The sequence below is a fragment of the Stomoxys calcitrans genome, chromosome 4 (genome assembly GCF_963082655.1).
Source record: "Stomoxys calcitrans chromosome 4, idStoCalc2.1, whole genome shotgun sequence".
Lineage (NCBI taxonomy): Eukaryota > Metazoa > Arthropoda > Insecta > Diptera > Muscidae > Stomoxys > Stomoxys calcitrans.
In genome coordinates this window covers 40,746,686-40,765,033 of record NC_081555.1, presented here as the reverse complement: position 1 = coordinate 40,765,033, position 18,348 = coordinate 40,746,686, and the positions used below count along the sequence as shown (strand labels likewise).

The window sequence follows — 18,348 nt, the reverse complement described above, 5'->3', positions numbered from 1 at the left end:
CCGGTTGTTGTTGTAGCAGTATGTTGTTTACCTATTTAGTTAAAATAATTTAATTTTTATTGCGCCTAAAACTACGCAACGTGCTGTATGGTAACTATGCATTGTTATTGTTGTAGCCGTGTGTTGATTTCTATCTTTCGTCTGTTTGGTTCTGTTGAATAACCAGATCCAGGGACTAAGTCGAGTGTATTTGCTGGACAGTTAAACAGATAGCGTGTGTCGTGTGGTTCCAAGTTACAATCGGGGCATACATCGAACATTAATCTTAGCTCTGTAGAAGTTGAGGCGGCTGCATGAAAGTTAAAAAATACCGTGAGGAGAGGTTAATCTCTCCCCGATCTTTTTTTAACCTCGGCATGTCTGCCGATGACGCTGAACGCCTGTGATCGAATCCTGGCAAGAACATCAGGAACAAGTTTTTGCGATAGTGTTCTCCCCCTGACGATATTTGTCAAGTACTATGCATATGATATTTTTTACACGCCAGTAGGGGATGGATGGAGCTGGGAGAGGTTAAACAATACCTTGGAGGCCGCCATATTGCAGAGGTTGGCATATCCGCCGATGACGCTGAACGCCTGTGATTGAATCCTGGCGAAAACATCAGAAAAAATGTTTGGCATGTTTTTTCGCCCTAACGACACTGTCAGGTACTATGCATATGATATTATTTCCGCGCCAATAGGGGATGAATAGAGCTGGGAGAGGTTAAAATATACCGGGAGGAGAAGTTAATCTCTCCCCGATCTTGTTTAACCTGGGGAACTCTTTGGAAGGCCCCCATAGCGCAGAGGTTGGCATGCCTGGCGGGAACATCATACGATATTTTTCAGTTACTAATATCATATACCTCATTGAAATGTAAGTAGTTTGCCTCTGTTCTTTAATGGAATGTTCATGGACAAATTTGTATAAATCTAGGGAGTTTCGACTTCGCATTTCTAAACTCTACCTACGAGTGTCAACTTCTCATATAGTTCACAATCCACTTCTTTGTCAAATGCGGGATACCCTACTGAATGAAAAGTGTGATAAGGCATTTGTTAAGATCCGATGGAGTTCCTTCACAAGGTCTTTTCCCATTCACACTGCGGCTGTTATGTGTGGCGACGTGCTGTGCATCTAACGGAATGCGTTTTGATAATTTGCTGGTGGTAGGGAAGCGCCTAAAGTGTATTTGCGACGGGAATAGACCGTCCAATACTATTCTCCGCGGTTCCACGAATTTTTCCGGCTTAACCCTTTTGCTACTGATGTCCTCTACAGAGGACATGACTTTAATAGTCCACTCTTGATTACACATAAAATTTGTTTGTTTGAGTGTATTAACGGTACTGTTGTTATATTTACATATCAATGGTGGACAGCACAACACGTATTTAGTTTAAATTTGATTTTATATGACGCTGTTGTCTAAAATCAACATATTGGTTTTTTTCTTAATTTTAATTTGTAAAATTGCTGTAGCCACATTTTCATGTCGAGGTGGCGATCCTCGTCAACTCCAATAACTCCCTTTGTCATATAGAGCTTCATAGGCACGGTCCGATCGATGCCACTGATTGTCCGCGACTGCTCCGTATGGAGCATTCAACTATCCGCAACCTGTGGACGCGCCCGGTAGCTTGCAGTTTCTCGTGACAGCAATGAACCCCACATAGATCGGACCTCAATGTTCCAACCAGTGTGGTGCTCACAGCTATCCTGTGACGGGATATTGTGGTGATCTATTGCTAATATATATTTTTCTTTAAAGAAGAAGTGTTGCTTAGTAAAATCCATACAAAAAATAAGAGGTCAAGCCTAATATGAGTGAAGTGTATTCCAAAATAGTAATGTCATTTGTACTTGTAAAATCTTAACAAGGTTATTATAACGTTATAGTCCTCTGTCAGAATGCCGCTCTCCGAACTGCGACGGGCTGTCCCCTCAGTTCTCATGTAGATCACCTCCACCAGGAGACAAAGATACCAGTGCGAAGAAATAACTACATGCTGTCTAAGCAATACCTCTTCGGCTGTTATCGCAGAGACCATCCAAATCATTATCTTGTGGATAGATATCTACGCCAAGAAGCCTTAAGTTAGATGTACACAATCTAGAGCGTGAGGTTCAGCGCTACAAGAGAGAACCTCTAGATCAAGCGGCATATCAATCAGTTCTAGATAACATTCATGCATACACGGTAGCAGATGCGGTAAATGTCTACCGAGTGAATATAGACCTTCGAGAACGACCGCCTCCTATTGCACCTGAAGAAATTGACCTCCCCCGACAAACCAGAGTATTTCTGGCTCAATTACGTTCCGGCAGATGCAGCCGCCTCAACTCCTACAGAGCAAGGATTGATGCCGACGTGCAAGATGTATGTCCCGATTGTAATCAGAGACCGCACAATACACGTCGACTGTTTAACTGCCCGGCCAGACCCACGCGGCTGACCCCAGAATCAAGCAGACGAATCCCATGGCTGCCGGTTGTACGTTCCTGATTGACCCGATGAAGTCCTTCACCGGCAAGGGCTGCCGCATCAGTGTACAACACACTGCTACAACAACAACGAACTTGAAAGTTTGCAGACTTCCTATTAATGTAGGTCGTAGGGTTCTAGATATTGACCATATCGATTGGGATTTGCTACATAGCTTTCATATAAAGTGTTCCTTCGATTTGCCGTCTTAAGGCCCTAGGAGCAGCAATTGGTATCCAATTTATCTAATTTCTACTTTGACTGATATAGCTCTGATATAAACGGAACTCCCAATTAGACATCTTGAGCCCCTGGAAGCCGTAATTGTTGTCCGATTTGGCTGAAATTTTACACGTAGTATTTTATTATGACTTCCAACATCCAATGCAAGTATTGTCCAAACCGGTCTATAACCTTATATAGGTCCTATATAAACCTACACCCCAATTGGTCTTATACAGCCCCTAGGATGTCCAAGTTTTGCCTGATTTGAAAAAAAAAAAATTTCTGGCGGGTTCCCAATTTTTTTCCTAAAAAATACAATTATAGGTAGGTACACCTTTACAATTGTTTTCAATTTTTTGATAACAGACGATTCTCGGTATTCTAATTTTGCTCTCAACGTTAACTTAATGCTGTCTCTGTATGTGTATTTAAAATGTTTTGTTGCAACTGTACTACTTTTTTTTTTATCAAATCTACACATCAGTTATACTCAGAATGAGTCATAGCACTGTGGGGGACATATTCGTATTTTTTTTTATAGTAGTGCCTAACGCCTAGATCATGTTGTTTCATAAAACTAACAACCAATTGATGTTTCCATATACTTTAAGATAGCAGAGACAAATTAGGGGAAATTTATAAACCCCTATTTGTTTTTGTCGCCTACTGTACAAGCCCACCCTTCTTTTTCACTTAAAAAGAAAAGTCGTCTCAATTTGTTTCATGTCCATGTACATTTGGAGCTAGCTTTTATTAGTTGACTCGTTTAAAATACCAAATCTTTAGTTTATATTTTTATTTATTTTTACGACTAAAAATGGTTTGAAATGTGTGTACAGCGAACTTTCAAATCTTTAATAAAAAAATCTATAAAATTGATAGTAAGTGAAGAACAGAAAAATTTAAAAATATAATGAAACTTAAATTGTAATTTCAGAGGAAATGTAAATGGTTCGGTCTAGGTTTTCGTATGTATTTCCTTTCATTTCTGCTTGTTATTGAAGCTGTCTCTGGCCCGGTCGGATGTTAGCTTTCTGGTAATTTTTATATTTTTTAAATATATATATATTAAAATTATTACATTTTTCATGAGTTTTGTTTTTTTTTTTAATATTTATTAAGAATAAAGTTATTTTTGTAATATATAAAAGTATTAGTAAATGTTTCCACCCGTCTGTTGCTGGTAAACTTCAATAGTGTCGCCTTCTTCCATTTCCAAGGAGGTTGGTGTGTCATTCTCATTTATAGGTTGGCCATCAAAGCGAAACCGTACCACTTGCATGGACAAACCCTGAAATTAGATGCAAAGGATAATTTATTAGTAAAACCCATATGAATGAAGTAAGGAAATCAATTGTATTTCAAGTTCAATATTTATCTACTTACCGCTCTGTCGCAGTAGGCATTCATAAGCTTTCTGAGGGGAGTATGTTTCTTAATTTTGAACTGCACCACAGCATTGTCTTGTCCCAAAACTTTAAGATTGATGTGTTCGGTTTCGGATCCCTGTAAAAAGAACAACACACACACACATATATATATATATATTATATACAAGTATTTTTTTACAATTTCCATCCACTGTTCGTGCCTTTATCTATACGGTGCTCAAACAGTTTGCCTCGACTCTACAAAAAGTTCAAATTTCGTCAAAAGTAATATATACATATAAACTTCCCACTGCAGAGTAGGACGAATAAGAACAACAAATGTGTATAATTTAACAAAAACGAAAAGCCCATATGCAAAAACGCCGTTCACAACATGTTTCGCATGTCGAGGGCAGAGAGTAATGCTAGTGTAGGGTGTATAGCCAAATCAAGAGACTTCCCAAAATGTTAGGTTATGTTTTATGGGTTTTCAAATGAACTCGCCCGAACCACTCATTACTTATTTCCAGCATTCTCGGTATCTTAAAAATCACATGCTTTATTCGAACTATATATTTCATCTTTTGTTGAAATCGTTAACATTTGTTTGTAAAAAAAAGCCGCATTGCGTCGCTGTTGACCGCGCCATGTTTGTCGGCGTCATACACATTTTTTCTTGTTCTCTTGCTGGTTTTTTGCGTGGCTTTGCTCGCTTCGAATAATTTTCACCAGTTAACAACAAAGTAACTACGCTATGAAACCTACCTTCTTTTCATCAGCCATTTTTTAACTTGTGTTGGTTTTTTAAAGGTTTACAATGTAAAAATAATTTAATAGCACAACAATTCCTGTCACTCCAGCCTATCGTTCAACACACTTGCGGGACAATCAAATACTGCTGCTGCCTTGCGAAAATTTTCGTTAAGCAGAACCGAAGAAAATGTATCAAGAAAAAAGCCGCCGCGACGCATCAGCCATCTTCTATCAGTTAGTGTTGCCAACTTATCTCATGTTGGCGTTTTTTAACGAAAGGTGTCACTTTGCTACAAGGGGGTCACATTATAAAATTTGCAGTAAAATATATCTATGCTGAAATAAACATTTCAGTTCTATATGTGGAGATTTTTTTTCTCTTGCAGTATCAATTAAATTTTGTTTATTTATAACATCTGTATCTGTAAAATTTTGTTTATTCTATACATTTTTTTTGGAAAGAAATCGATTATTATTTTTTGACTTTATTCAGGGCTGTGTTTATTTAGGACAATTTAGGCATTTATTTGGGCTCACATGCTTTGAATGACTCGTTTTTGTGGCAAACGATTCGTTTTTCTCTCATAAATTATAAAAGAAAAACGAGTAGTTTTCAGAGCATTATAAAGGAAAAGCGAGTCATTTGCCCAAAACAGCATTGGCCTGAACATAGTCTTACAAATTAAAAAGCAGGATTCATAATTTTTTTTGGAAAATATTTGATTTTTATTTTTTTGACATTATTCAGGGCTGTGTTTATTAAGCACAATTTAGGCATTTATTTGGGCTCACATGCTTTGAATGACTCGTTTTTGTGGCAAACGAGTCGGTTTGCCCTTATAAATGTAATGCTGTGTTCAGACCAAAGCTGTTTTGAGCAAACGACTAGTTTTTTCTTTATAATGCTCTGAAAACGACTCGTTTTACTTTTAAAGTAAATAATAAGGGCAAACCGACTCGTTTGCCACAAAAAAGAATCATACAAAGCATGTGAACCCAAATAAATGTCTAAATTATGCTAAATAAACACAGCTCTGCATTATGCCAAAAAATAAAATTGAATTAAATTTTTTCCAAAAAAATGTTTAAAATAAAGAAAATTTTACAGATAAAGCAAGAAAAAATAAATCTTAACAGTAGAACATCATATCACTTATGTTGGAGTGTGAAAAAGTGCAATTTCCAAAACATCTCAACTAGTGTGAACGGTTGAGATGTTTTTCAAAACAAGTCAATGTAGACATGGCATAAAAGAAAAACTATGTAGTCGTTTGCTTAAAGCAGCCCTGGTCTGAACATGGTATTATGCTGTCTACATTGATTCGTTTGGTTTAGGTTAGGTTTAAGTGGCAGTCTGCCATCAGACTCACTTAGACGTTTTCGTCCATTGTACTACCACAGGAACATAAGAAGGAAGATGCCTTCTAGTTCCTACCGTTGAACCAGATCGCTTTAAAAAGTCCAACAACTTGCGAATGTTCACATCCGCTTAATCAGACAGGTTGTCAAAGAAATGAGGAAATGTGGAACTCCTTCTGACTGCGAGTGCGGAACACACACAGAAGGTGTTCTATACTCTCTTCTTCTTCGATGTCCTCACAACTTCCGCAAAAGTTGTTGCTGGCAACCTTCAGTCTGTCAGCATGATTTTCGATTAGACAGTGACCTGTCATAACGGACACAATGACTGTGACATCTATTCTAGCCAATGACAGCAAAGTGGTAGACCTCTTCAAGTCTAGATTAGGCCACATAGTTTTGGAATGCTCACGGCCCCCTCTATGTGACCATCTATCATTCGTTGTCCTTCGGGCCTAATCGTGAAAACTTAGCTTACATGTCGCTAGAGGCATACCTACAGATTCCAGTGTCCCTGGAGTGTGTTATGTAGTTTCTAGTCTCGCAAGCTCGTCCGCTTTACAATTCCCTAGGATATCTTTGGGTTCAGCCATCTCGTTGAGAGATCTGCGGCAGTCGAGGGCGGTTTTTGTGTTCAGAAATATGTTCTCCAGGGATTTAATGGCTGCCTGGCTGTCTGAGAAGATCGTCGTTGTGACATTATATCTTAGCGATTCCACCTCTTCCTTAATTGCAAGGGCGCTCCGGTAGCCGAGTTGGTAGCGTGCTTGTATACCAGTTCAAGGCAATCCCATGGTAGCCGGTTGTACGTACCGGATTGACCCGATGGAATCCTTCATCGGCAAGGGCTGCCGCCTCGGTGTCGAATAAACTGCTGCAACAATAACAACCAGTACAGGGGTTGTGAGTTTGATTCCCGCCAGAAGCCTTGGTCTGTCGCTACTGTGGTATCACAATGGACCTAACACTGTCTAAGTGAGTCTGTAAAGGACTGCCACTCTTACCTAACCTAACCTTAATTGCAAGGATCTCCGCCTGATACACACTGCGGTGGTCGGGTAACCTTTTCGATATGAGCTGTTCTAGAACTTTAGAGTACACCCCAAAGCCCAGCTGGTCGTTTAGTTTGGGACCATCCGTATAGAAGTCTATGCAACTTCAATTACCAGTGATAACAAGCCTTCCTTTGGATCCGGTTAAGTATTCAGCATAGGCCAAGAGCTGCATTTCTTGCCCTTTCCAAAATGTTGGATTTAAAGTTCAATGTCCTGTCCAGCAAAACACCCAGGTATATTGCGCTTTCTGTAAATGGAACATTCTCTCCATCCAAGAAGACAGGTTACACTGTAGGCAACTTGTATCTCCTGCTGAAAAGAACTACGTCTATCTTACACGGATTTATACCTAGACCACTTTCGGTAGCCCACTTCGCTGTTGCACGTAGAGCTTTCTGAAGTATATCTCTTAGATTACTGGGAAACTTTCCCCTTACCTTAATTGCCACGTCATCAGCATATGCGACCACTTTTACGCCTCTTTCTTCCAGAGACAATAATATATTGTTAATGGCTATATTCTAAAGTAGCGGAGACAGTACACCTCCTTGAGGCGTTCCTCTGCTGACCCATCTTTTTAGATCCACAGATCCCAAGCCTGCCGTAATGCATCTTTTAGTATGTAAGTTATTAAACTTTCTTACGGTGGAGTTGATCCCTAGAAACTCCAACTCCTTCATGATTTCCGTCGGTTTTACATTATTTAAAGCACCTTCAATGTCAAGAAATGCTACCATTGTATATTCCTTGACAGCGAGAGAGCCCTCTATGTAGCCGACTAGGTCGTTAAGGGCTGTTTCAGTGCCTCCACTATATGCATGCTGCTGATGCGACAGGCGATCTCCAGGGATATTTGTCCTAAGATATGTTTCGATCAACCTCTCAAGAGTCTTCAGCATAAAGGATGACAGACTTATAGGACGAAAATCTTTCGCCTTCGTATGGTAGGGGTTTCCTGCTTTTGGAATGAAAATGATCTTCGTGTCCCGCCATTCCACAAGTAAAGGGTGATTTTTTTGAGGTTAGGATTTTCATGCATTAGTATTTGACAGATCACGTGGGATTTCAGACATGGTGTCAAAGAGAAAGATGCTCAGTATGCTTTGACATTTCATCATGAATAGACTTACTAACGAGCAACGCTTGCAAATCATTGAATTTTATTACCAAAATCAGTGTTCGGTTCGAAATTTGTTCATTCACCGTAACGTTGCGTCCAACAGCATTTTTGAAAAAATACGGTCCAATGATTCCACCAGCGTACAAACCACACCAAACAGTGCATTTTTCGGGATGCATGGGCAGTTCTTGAACGGCTTCTGGTTGCTCTTCACTCCAAATGCGGCAATTTTGCTTATTTACGTAGCCATTCAACCAGAAATGAGCCTCATCGCTGAACAAAATTTGTCAAAATTTGAACACATTTCGAACCGAACACTGATTTTGGTAATAAAATTCAATGATTTGCAAGCGTTGCTCGTTAGTAAGTCTATTCATGATGAAATGTCAAAGCATACTGAGCATCTTTCTCTTTGACACCATGTCTGAAATCCCACGTGATCTGTCAAATACTAATGCATGAAAATCCTAACCTCAAAAAAATCACCCTTTATATATGGCATTCCGATACAAACAGAGCATATCTCTCTATGCCAGGAAATCAGTCTATCAGACACAGGTTGTAATTCAACCTGTGATACATCATCCGTGCCTGGCGACTTAAAGGAGATTAAATTTCTTATAAAAACCAATTTCTCTAAAAACCTCCGGCAAATTCATACCAGTGACAATCTCTTCTGGCGCCACGTTATCCGTTGGAGAATTTCCCGGGAAATGTGTATCAACGAGCAGTTCTTTGAGTTCTGAATATACCCCACCGTAATAGGTCTCGAGAACAGAATCTTCCTTAGTCTAGAGGCCTCAGATGTATCTTCCACGGAGCCGCAAAATTCTACCCAAGATTCGTTCTCAGCCTTTCTCAGTTCGCCCTTATATTTTCTTAGCTCATGTCCCAATCGTGTGGTGCTTTTGTGGCTTTCGCTCTGTTGAAGAGTTTTCTGCAGTCCTTCCTTAGACCAACCAGCGCTGGAGTCCACCATGGCGGTCGCTATTGGCTCGCTTGGCTTGGCACTGGGACATGCTGAAACAAGCGAGTCATTCAGGGTCTTCGTGATCCGCTTGACCATTATGTTTATATCCTACGCAGTTGACACTTACTTTTCTGGTCTAGAAGGAATAGACGTGCAGAATTAGTGCCGAAATTTATCCCAATCCGCCATTCTTCTGTTTAGCCGGGAAGCACTTCTGCAGTATTTTCTACAAGGTTCAAACTAATATAACGACGATCAGAGAAGCTGTGATCATCCAACACTTCCCAGTGGCATATTCTTTAGCTAATATCTTCCGATACAAAGGTAATATCTAGTACCTCCTGCCTGTTCCTGGTAGTAAAGGTCGGTTCGCCAGATTGAAACTTATATTATATTCCATAAGCAGCTTACCCCTTTCGTTGACTTCCGAACTTCCCCATATCTGATGATGTGCATTAGCATCACTTCCCAGAATGAGGCTCTTCTTCCCTACAGAAGAGACTTCAACCAGCAACAGATTTGAAGGCGGCATCTCTGAATCGCGTGCCATATATAGGGAAGCCAGCCAGTAACCGTTGAGTAGTTCGTGGAATTCTTAGGTTAGCGTTAGGTTAGGTTGAAAAGAGGGAGCAGATATTAATCCGCCCCATGCCACTATGGACATACACCTAAGCCAGTAATCGGCTTGTTGTGCGCTCTAAAAACAATAAAGTAACCTTTAAAAAGAAAATTTTAAATTAGGAATTCCGTGCTAATTGCAAAATCCTTAATTGTTTTCAATACCACTGCCATAAGTTGGTTCATGTCTATTACCGGTATCTGTTGTACGCGAAAGCCGCGCAATGACAAAGGATCATCATCTTCCAAGCATGCCCTACACATGCTATCACTTGCCGCACCGATTTTACATAAGTGAGCTCGTAATCCTATGTGTCCCGTTATGATACCAATAGCTATACTGACCTCCTTCTTGCTTGCTTTCAGCAATAGCCTCGTCTTCTCACGATCTGGATCCCCCCATAGGATTTTCGCAGTCCTACCGACCGTTTCGCTTTTCCACAATGTTGCATGCGCATTCGTCGCCTTAACTCGGACTGCCTCGACCCGAAAGGCTTCGGTTTAACCAAGTTTATTGACGGCAGTCCTCTGGCCTTCACCGCCAAATTTTCTGCCCTTTCATTTCCCCTTACTCCGTAATGGCCCGGCACCCAAACGATGCGGATTTTGCCATCCTCGGAGAAGGCGTTAATCTCCTTCTTGCACTGCAAGACTGTTCATGACCTTACCATCCTGGTTGTTATTGCCCTTATGGCAATTTTACTGTCGGTAAATATGTTCACAATCGACGTCCTAGCGTTGGCATCAGGTCAGGCAGTCTAAAACAGATGTCAGTCCCTGGGTCCCCAATCTATACCCCAGGCCCACTCTGCCCTCTAGCTTTGATCCATCCGTGTAACATGATCTTCCAGATGACAATACTAGGGTTCCTTCAATCCAAGACTGTGCCGATGGCAGCAGAGCTTCGAACTCGACTTCAAGTTTCATCTCGGGTATCCGATCGGAAACCTCTTCCCTTCCTTCCAGGTTTCCTATCGTCGCCACGATTATACCGCGATGGTATGAGCTGCTCTCATCCTCAATCCATTCTCCCATCGTCTCATACCTGCAGTGGCTGCCTCACACCTAATCTGTATGTCAATGGGTCGGATATCTAGAATAGTCTCCAGTGCCCTAGTGGGTGTGATCCTCATCGCTACGCCTATGCCAAGACAACAATGTTCTCTGAACCTGTTGTACGGTCCTTATGTTGCATTTTTCTCCATAGCAGGCCACCAAACTACTGAGGCGTAAGTAAGTATTGGTCTAATCACGCTCCTGTAGAGCCTGTGGACTATCCTAGGATTCAGGCCCCACTACGATCGTACGGCCCGTCTACATAGTGCCCAACATCTGTGAGCCTTCTCAGTAGGCTTCTGCATGTGATACTTCCAATTAAGTTTCCCGTCCAAGATCACACCTAAGTATTTGACCATGTCAGATATCGAAATCGTCTTATTGAGGAAACGTGGTGCGTTAAATTGGCCCGCCTTCGTCATTCTCGTGAACAGGCATATTTCAGTCTTTTCTGGGTTAACATTGAGACCTCTGGGTCTAGCCCAGTCAAATGCCATATGCAAGATCCTTTCGGCCCTTCTGCTTAGCTCGTTCGGATCCTTACCCCTTAGAAGTATTATAACATCGTCTGCGTAGAAGACGGGATCAAATCCCTCCTCAGTCAGTATCCGTAATAGGTTATTTATGGTGGTCACCCATAGGAGTGGCGATAAAACGTCCCCCTGTGGCGAGCCCTGTGCCACTTTCTCCCTTATACAATATTTATGCCATGGGACACACAATTTATCCACCTGTTCCTTAGCATATAATTTATCCAGTGTCTAAGGACCGTGTCCACCCGGTACTGGTCTAAGGATTGGATCAGAGTGTCGGTCCGCACGTTGTTAAAAGCCCCCCCAATGTCAATGCATACCGCCAGTGTGTACGTTTTGGCATCGAAGGTTTCTTCTATTTTATGCACAACCTCGTGTAGGTCAGTCTCCACCAACCTTCCCTTGACATAGGCATGCTGTTTGTATTTGAGCAGTTCGCTGGATGTTCTACTCTTTATCATGGTGTCCATAATTCGTTCCATGGTTTTGAGTAGAAAGGACGTAAGGCTTATGGGCCTGTAGGCCTTTGGTGTCGCATAACTTGCCTTACCGGGCTTGGCTTGTATAAACACCACTCTTGCCTCCTGCCAGGCTTTCGGAGTATATGCAAGTCCTAGGCACTGTGCGAAAATTTTGGCCAGATGAGGCACCTGATGGTCTGCCTCTTTCTGTAGTAACGCCGGAAATATTCCTTCAGCTTCGGGTGACTTAAATGGTTTGAAGCTCCTCAAGGATTCCTTCACCATAAATTCCGTAATTATAAACCTTCGATCAACGTCATTATTCCAAGATTCGGGTTTCTCCGTGAATCCCTTCGTATCCTGTGGAAAATGGGTTTTCTTCAAAGGTCTCGACATATCCTCCATTGTCTTTGCTCTCACTCTCATGTCGTCTACTAAAGTTTCAGTTTGGACATGGGTTTTTGAGAGAAACTTTTTTTATCTTGGCGGCGTCATTAACGCTATCGACCTGTTCGCAGAAAAGCTTCCAGGAGGCACATTTTGCCGCTTTGTAATCCGATTGTATTCCTTGAGCCGTGTGTAGTACACATTCCAATAAACTTCCGCTTTTTTTATACCACCACCCTACAAAGTATATATATTTCGCATCGTCGTAAAATTCTAAGACGATTTAACGATGTCCGTGTGTCTGTCCGTCTATCCCTCTGTCCGTCTGTCCGTCCGTCTGTAATCACTCTAGAGCCTTCAAAAATTGAGATATTGAGCTGAAATTGGGCACAGATGCGTCTTTTTGATGCACGCTAGTTAAGTTCTTGAACGGGCCAAATCGGACCATATTTGGATATAGCTGCTATATAGACCGATTTTCCGATAAAGGGTCTAATGCCCATAAATGCTTTATTTTCACCGATTTCGCTAAAATTTGAAACAGTGAGTAGTTTTAGGCTTCCCAACAACTGACCCAAATATGGTTCAGATCAGTCTATATTTAAATATAGCTGCCATATAGACCGATCTCCCGATATAGGGTCTGAAGGCCATAAAAGCCTTATTTATTCCCCGATTTCGTAAATATGGTTCTGATCGGACTATGTTTAGATATAGCTGCCATATAGACCGATCTGTCGATAAAGGGTCTTATGCCCATAAATGCTTTATTTTTCACCGATTTCGCTGAAACTTGAAACAGTGAGTATCGATTAGATCGGTCCATATTTAGATGTAGCTGCCCATAGACCGATCACCCGATAAAGGGTCTGAAGACCTTAAAAGCTTTATTTATTACCCGTTTTCGCTGAAATTTAAGACAGTGGATTATATTAAGCCTCCCGACATCTGACGTAAATATGGTTCTGATCGGACTATGTTTAGATATAGCTGCCATATAGACCAATCTGCCGATAAAGGGTCTAATGCTCATAAAGGCTTTATTTTTTATCCGATTTCACTCTAATTTGAAGCAGTAAGTAGTTTAAGGCTTTCCGAGAACTAACCCAAATATGGTTCAGATCAGACTATACGATAAAGGGTCTGAAGGCCCTAAAAGTTTTACTTATTTCCCGATTTCGCTGAAATTTGCCACAGTGAATTATTTTAAGCCTTCGGACATCTGACCTAAATATGGTTGAGATTGGACTATATTTAGATATAGCTGCCATATAGACCGATCTCCCGATAAAGGTTCTGAAGCCCATTAAAGCTTTATTTTTTATTAGATTTTTCAAAAATTTGGAACAGTGCACAGTTTTAAGCCTCCCAACATCCGACTCAAATATGGTACAGATCGGACTATATTAAGATATAGCTGTCATATAGACCGATCTCCCGACAATGGGTCTGCAGCCCATAAAAGCTTTATTTTTGAACCGATTTCGCTGAAATTTGAAACAGAAAGTTATTTTTAGCCTTCTGACAAAAAATTGCAAATTTTACGCATGAACATTCCACTAAGGAACAGGGGCAAACTCCTCACATATCAATGAGTGCAGTCCGATTTAAGTTTAAGTTCAATGATAAGGGGCCTCCTTTTTATAGCCAAATCCAAACGGCGTGCCGCAGGGCGACATGTCTTTGGAGAGAAGTTTTACATGGCATAGTACCTCACAAATGTTGCCAGCATTAGGAGGGGAAAACCACCGCTGAAAATTTTTTCTGATAGTCTCGCCAGGATTCGAACCCAGGCGTTCAGCGTCATAGGCGGACTTGGTAATCTCTGCGCTACAGTGGCCTCTCTGACATCCGATCTAAACATGGTTCTGATCGGACTATGTTTAGATATAACTGCCATATAGACCTATTTGCCGATAAGGGGACTGAAGCCCATAAAAACTTTATTTATTACCCGATTTCACTGAAATTTGAAACAGTAAGTTTTTCTGAGCCTCACGATATCAGACCTTAATATGGTTCAGATCGGTTTATAATTGGATATATATCTGCCAAAAATACCAATATTTTGTTCTACAAAATTAAATAGTGTCATATATATTGGTCCACTTAATGTCCGTGCTGAATTTGGGTGCTTAAGTTATCCAATTTTCACTGGATTGTGACGAAAGGGGGTTAACATATATACCCGATGTGGTGGGTATCCAAAGTTCGGCCCGGCCGAACTTTATACCCTCCGCCATAGGATGGGGGTATACCAATTTCGTCATTCTGTTTGTAACTACTCGAAATATTCGTCTGAGACCCCATAAAGTATATATATTCTTGATCGTCGTGCCATTTTATGTCGATCTAGCCATGTCCGTCCGTCTGTCTGTCCGCTCGTCCGTCTGTCTGTCGAAAGCACGCTAACTTTCGAAGGAGTAAAGCTAACCCCTTGAAATTGTGCACAAATACTTCTTATTAGTGTATGTCGGTTGGGATTGTAAATGGGCCATATCGGTCCATCGTTTGATATAGATGCCATATAAACCGATCTTGGGTCTTGACTTCTTGAGCCTCTAGAGGGCGCAATTCTTTTCCGATTGGAATGAAATTTTGCACGACGCGTTTTGTTATGATATCCAACAAATGTTCCAAGTATGGTTCAAATCAGTCCATAACTTGATATAGCTGCCGTACCATATAGCCGATTTTGGGTCTTGATTTCTTGAGCCTTTAGAGGGCGCATTTCTTATCCGATTGGTATGAAATTTTACACGACGTGTTTTGCTATGACTTCCAACAACTTTGCCAAGTATGGTTCAAATCGGTCCATAACCTGATATAGCTGCCACATAAACCGATCTTGGGTTTTGACTTCTTGAGCCTCTAGAGGTCGCAATTCTTATCCGGTTTGCCTGAAATTTTGCACGACATGTTTTTTATGACTTGCAACAACTGTGTTAAATTTGGTTCAAATCGGTCCATAACCTGATATAGCTGCCATATAAACCGATCTGGGGTCTTGACTTCTTGAGCCTCCAGAGGTCGCAATTATTATCCGATTTGCCTGAAATTTTGCACGACGTGTTTTGCTATGACTTCCAACAACTGTGCCAAGTATGGTTCAAATCGGTCCATAACCTGATAAAGCTGCCATATAAACCGATCTGGGGTCTTGACTTCTTGGGCCTTTAGAGGGCGCAATTCTTATCCAATTGGAATAAAATATTGCATGACGTGTTTTGTTATGACTTCCAACAACTGTGCTAAATTAGGTTCAAATCGGTCTATAGCCGGATATAGCTGCCATATGACCCGATCTGGGGTCTTGACTTCTTGAGCCTCTAGAGGTCGCAATTATTATCCGATTTGCCTGAAATTTTGCACGACGTGTTTTGCTATGACTTCCAACAACTGTGCTAAATTAGGTTCAAATCGGTTCATAACCTGATATAGCTGCCATATAAACCGATCTTTGGTTTTGACTTCTTGAGCCTCTAGAGGTCGCAATTATTATCCGATTTGCCTGAAATTTTGCACGACGTGTTTTGTTATGACTTCCAACAACTGTGCTAAATTAGGTTCAAATCGGTCAATAGCCGGATATAGCTGCCATATGAACCGATCTGGGGTCTTGACTTCTTGAGCCTCTAGAGGTCGCAATTATTATCCGATTTGCCTGAAATTTTACACGACGTGTTTTGCTATGACTTCCAACAACTGTGCTAAATTAGGTTCAAATCGGTTCATAACCTGATATAGCTGACATATAAACCGTTCTTAGGTCTTGACTTCTTGGGCCTCTAGAGGGCGCAATTTTTATCCAATTGGAATGAAATATTGCATGACGTGTTTTGTTATGATATCTCACAAATGTGCCAAGTATGGTTCAAATCGGCCCATAACCTGATATAGCTGCCATATAAACCCATCTTGGGTCTTGACTTCTTGAGCCTCTAGAGGGCGCAATTCTTTTCCGGTTTGCCTAAAATTTTGTACGACGGATCCTCTCATGACCATCAACATACGTGTTTTTTATGGTCTGAATCGGTCTATAGCCTGATGCAGCTCACATATAAATCGATCTCTCTATTTTACTTCTTGAGCCCCCAAAGGGCGCAATTCTTATTTGAATTGGCTGACATTTTGCACAAGTCTCCAACATATAATTTAATTGTGGTCCGAATCGGACCATATCTTGATATCGCTCTAATAGAAAAGGGATTTTTTTCTTTTATCCTTTTTTTGCCAAAGAAGAAATGGCGGGAAAAGAACTCGACAAATCCGATCCATGGTGAAGGGTATATAAGATTCAGCCCGGCCGAACTTAACATGTTTTTACTTGTTACTATTATTTACTTTGTTTCTCATAGTTTTCCGGGGGCAGGCCTAGCACCCCAATCGCATGGGTTTTGTGGGATTGCACATGTATCTCTTATTGTGGCGAGCCGCTTGCTTCAAGACCCGACTCTCGGCCCCAGCCGCTCCTAACCTGGGAACGGAAGCTGATGTTGGCCATTGGTTATTTTAAGGCGCCAATAACTCGCCTTGTCATCTCGAGTATCATTGGCACTCAGTATTTAATTAAGAGCCAGTCCAACTGACTCCTCACTGAGACTCTGCTCTCGAAAATCGCTGACTTTTACTTTTTACTATTACTTTGTTTCTCATAGTATTACGGGGGCGGGTTACTTGCCCAGCACCACAACCCCATGGGTTTTGTGGGATTGCACATGCATCTCTTGTTGTGGCGAGACGCTTGCTTCAAGATCCGATGCTTGTCCCCAGCCGCTCATAGCCTGGGAACAGACGTTGATGTTGGCCTTTGGTTATTTGAAGGCGCCAATAACTCGACTTGTCATCTCGACTTGTCATCTCGAGTATCATTGACACTCAGTATTTAATTAAGAGCCAGTGCCACCTGACTCCTCATCGAGACGAAAATCGCTGACTACCCGAGGCTCATTTGCAGCTACTCCGCATACAAACGGAGCATTCCACCATCCGTAAACTGTGGACGCGCCCGGTAGCTTTCAGCTAAGCTTCCGTGATAACGAGGGACACCACACAAGTCGGAGCTCATAGTTCCAGCCTGTGTGGTGCTCATAGTTATCCAGTGTTGGCAGGGACCAAAATAATGAACTATTGTGAGTTACAGAAAAATTCTTGCGGAACAAAAAGTCCGCTCCACTTAACGCGTTGAGTGAAGCAAGTGTTGCAACGGTGCAAACAAGAATCTGTGCTATTGATAAGAAAAAAAAAATTGAAAACAACAATGTTTTTTTTTGTCATATATAGTATATATTTATCTTTTTATTTATTAAGATACATTTACATACATATGAAATTTAGGAAAATCGTATAAAAGAAAAAAATATATATATAACATACAAACACTCATATAATTTGTTGCAGATTTTAATTTTTTGTTTTCTTTGAAGGGTTTGTTTTGGGCATTCAAAAGATTTACATTTTATTGAATAGTGTTGTTTTTTTTTCTTCTGGGAAATAAGTACATACATATGTGTTTTATTTTACTGGTTTCAACGGTTTGTTTTTTTTTTTGTGGTTTTGGAGAGTGGAAATTAAATTGTGGAGATAAAATATATGTATACATCTGTCTGTATATATAATGTATATAGTTTCGTTTGTGTTGCGGAATTGGAATTTTTTTGTAGATCTGGGATTTTAGTTTCATTTTGTAACGCTATTACAACTATTTGATTTGGTTTTTGTATGTGGCTATGTATGGGTGTATGTATGCATTTCCGTATCCTTTTCGCATATGGCTAATACATATTTACTTTGACTGATGAGCTGCTTTTTCGGGGGTGGTTTCAAATACTTTTGCTTAGCCAATATTGGTTTTTGTGGTTGTGTTTTGTTTTGGGGGAATTTTTCATAATAATATTTCATAGTTACATTTACGACGAATACTCATTATCATAGTTTTCTTGGGTTTTTCTTGTTGTTGTTTTTCTATGTT

At 40.8% G+C, this 18,348-nt stretch overlaps 1 protein-coding gene across 1 annotated transcript; it reads right to left on the bottom strand.

Moving 5' to 3' along the window:
- Positions 1 to 3,410: 3,410 nt before the first annotated feature.
- Positions 3,411 to 5,046, bottom strand: LOC106092600 (small ubiquitin-related modifier 2). Its single transcript, XM_013259492.2, has 3 exons — positions 4,831 to 5,046; positions 4,082 to 4,201; positions 3,411 to 3,986 (listed from the first exon to the last, which is right to left on the bottom strand). The coding sequence occupies exons 1-3, from the start codon at positions 4,846 to 4,848 to the stop codon at positions 3,849 to 3,851; spliced, it is 276 nt and encodes a 91-aa protein (XP_013114946.1). The 5' UTR covers positions 4,849 to 5,046; the 3' UTR covers positions 3,411 to 3,848.
- Between the last annotated feature and the right edge of the window lie 13,302 nt (positions 5,047 to 18,348).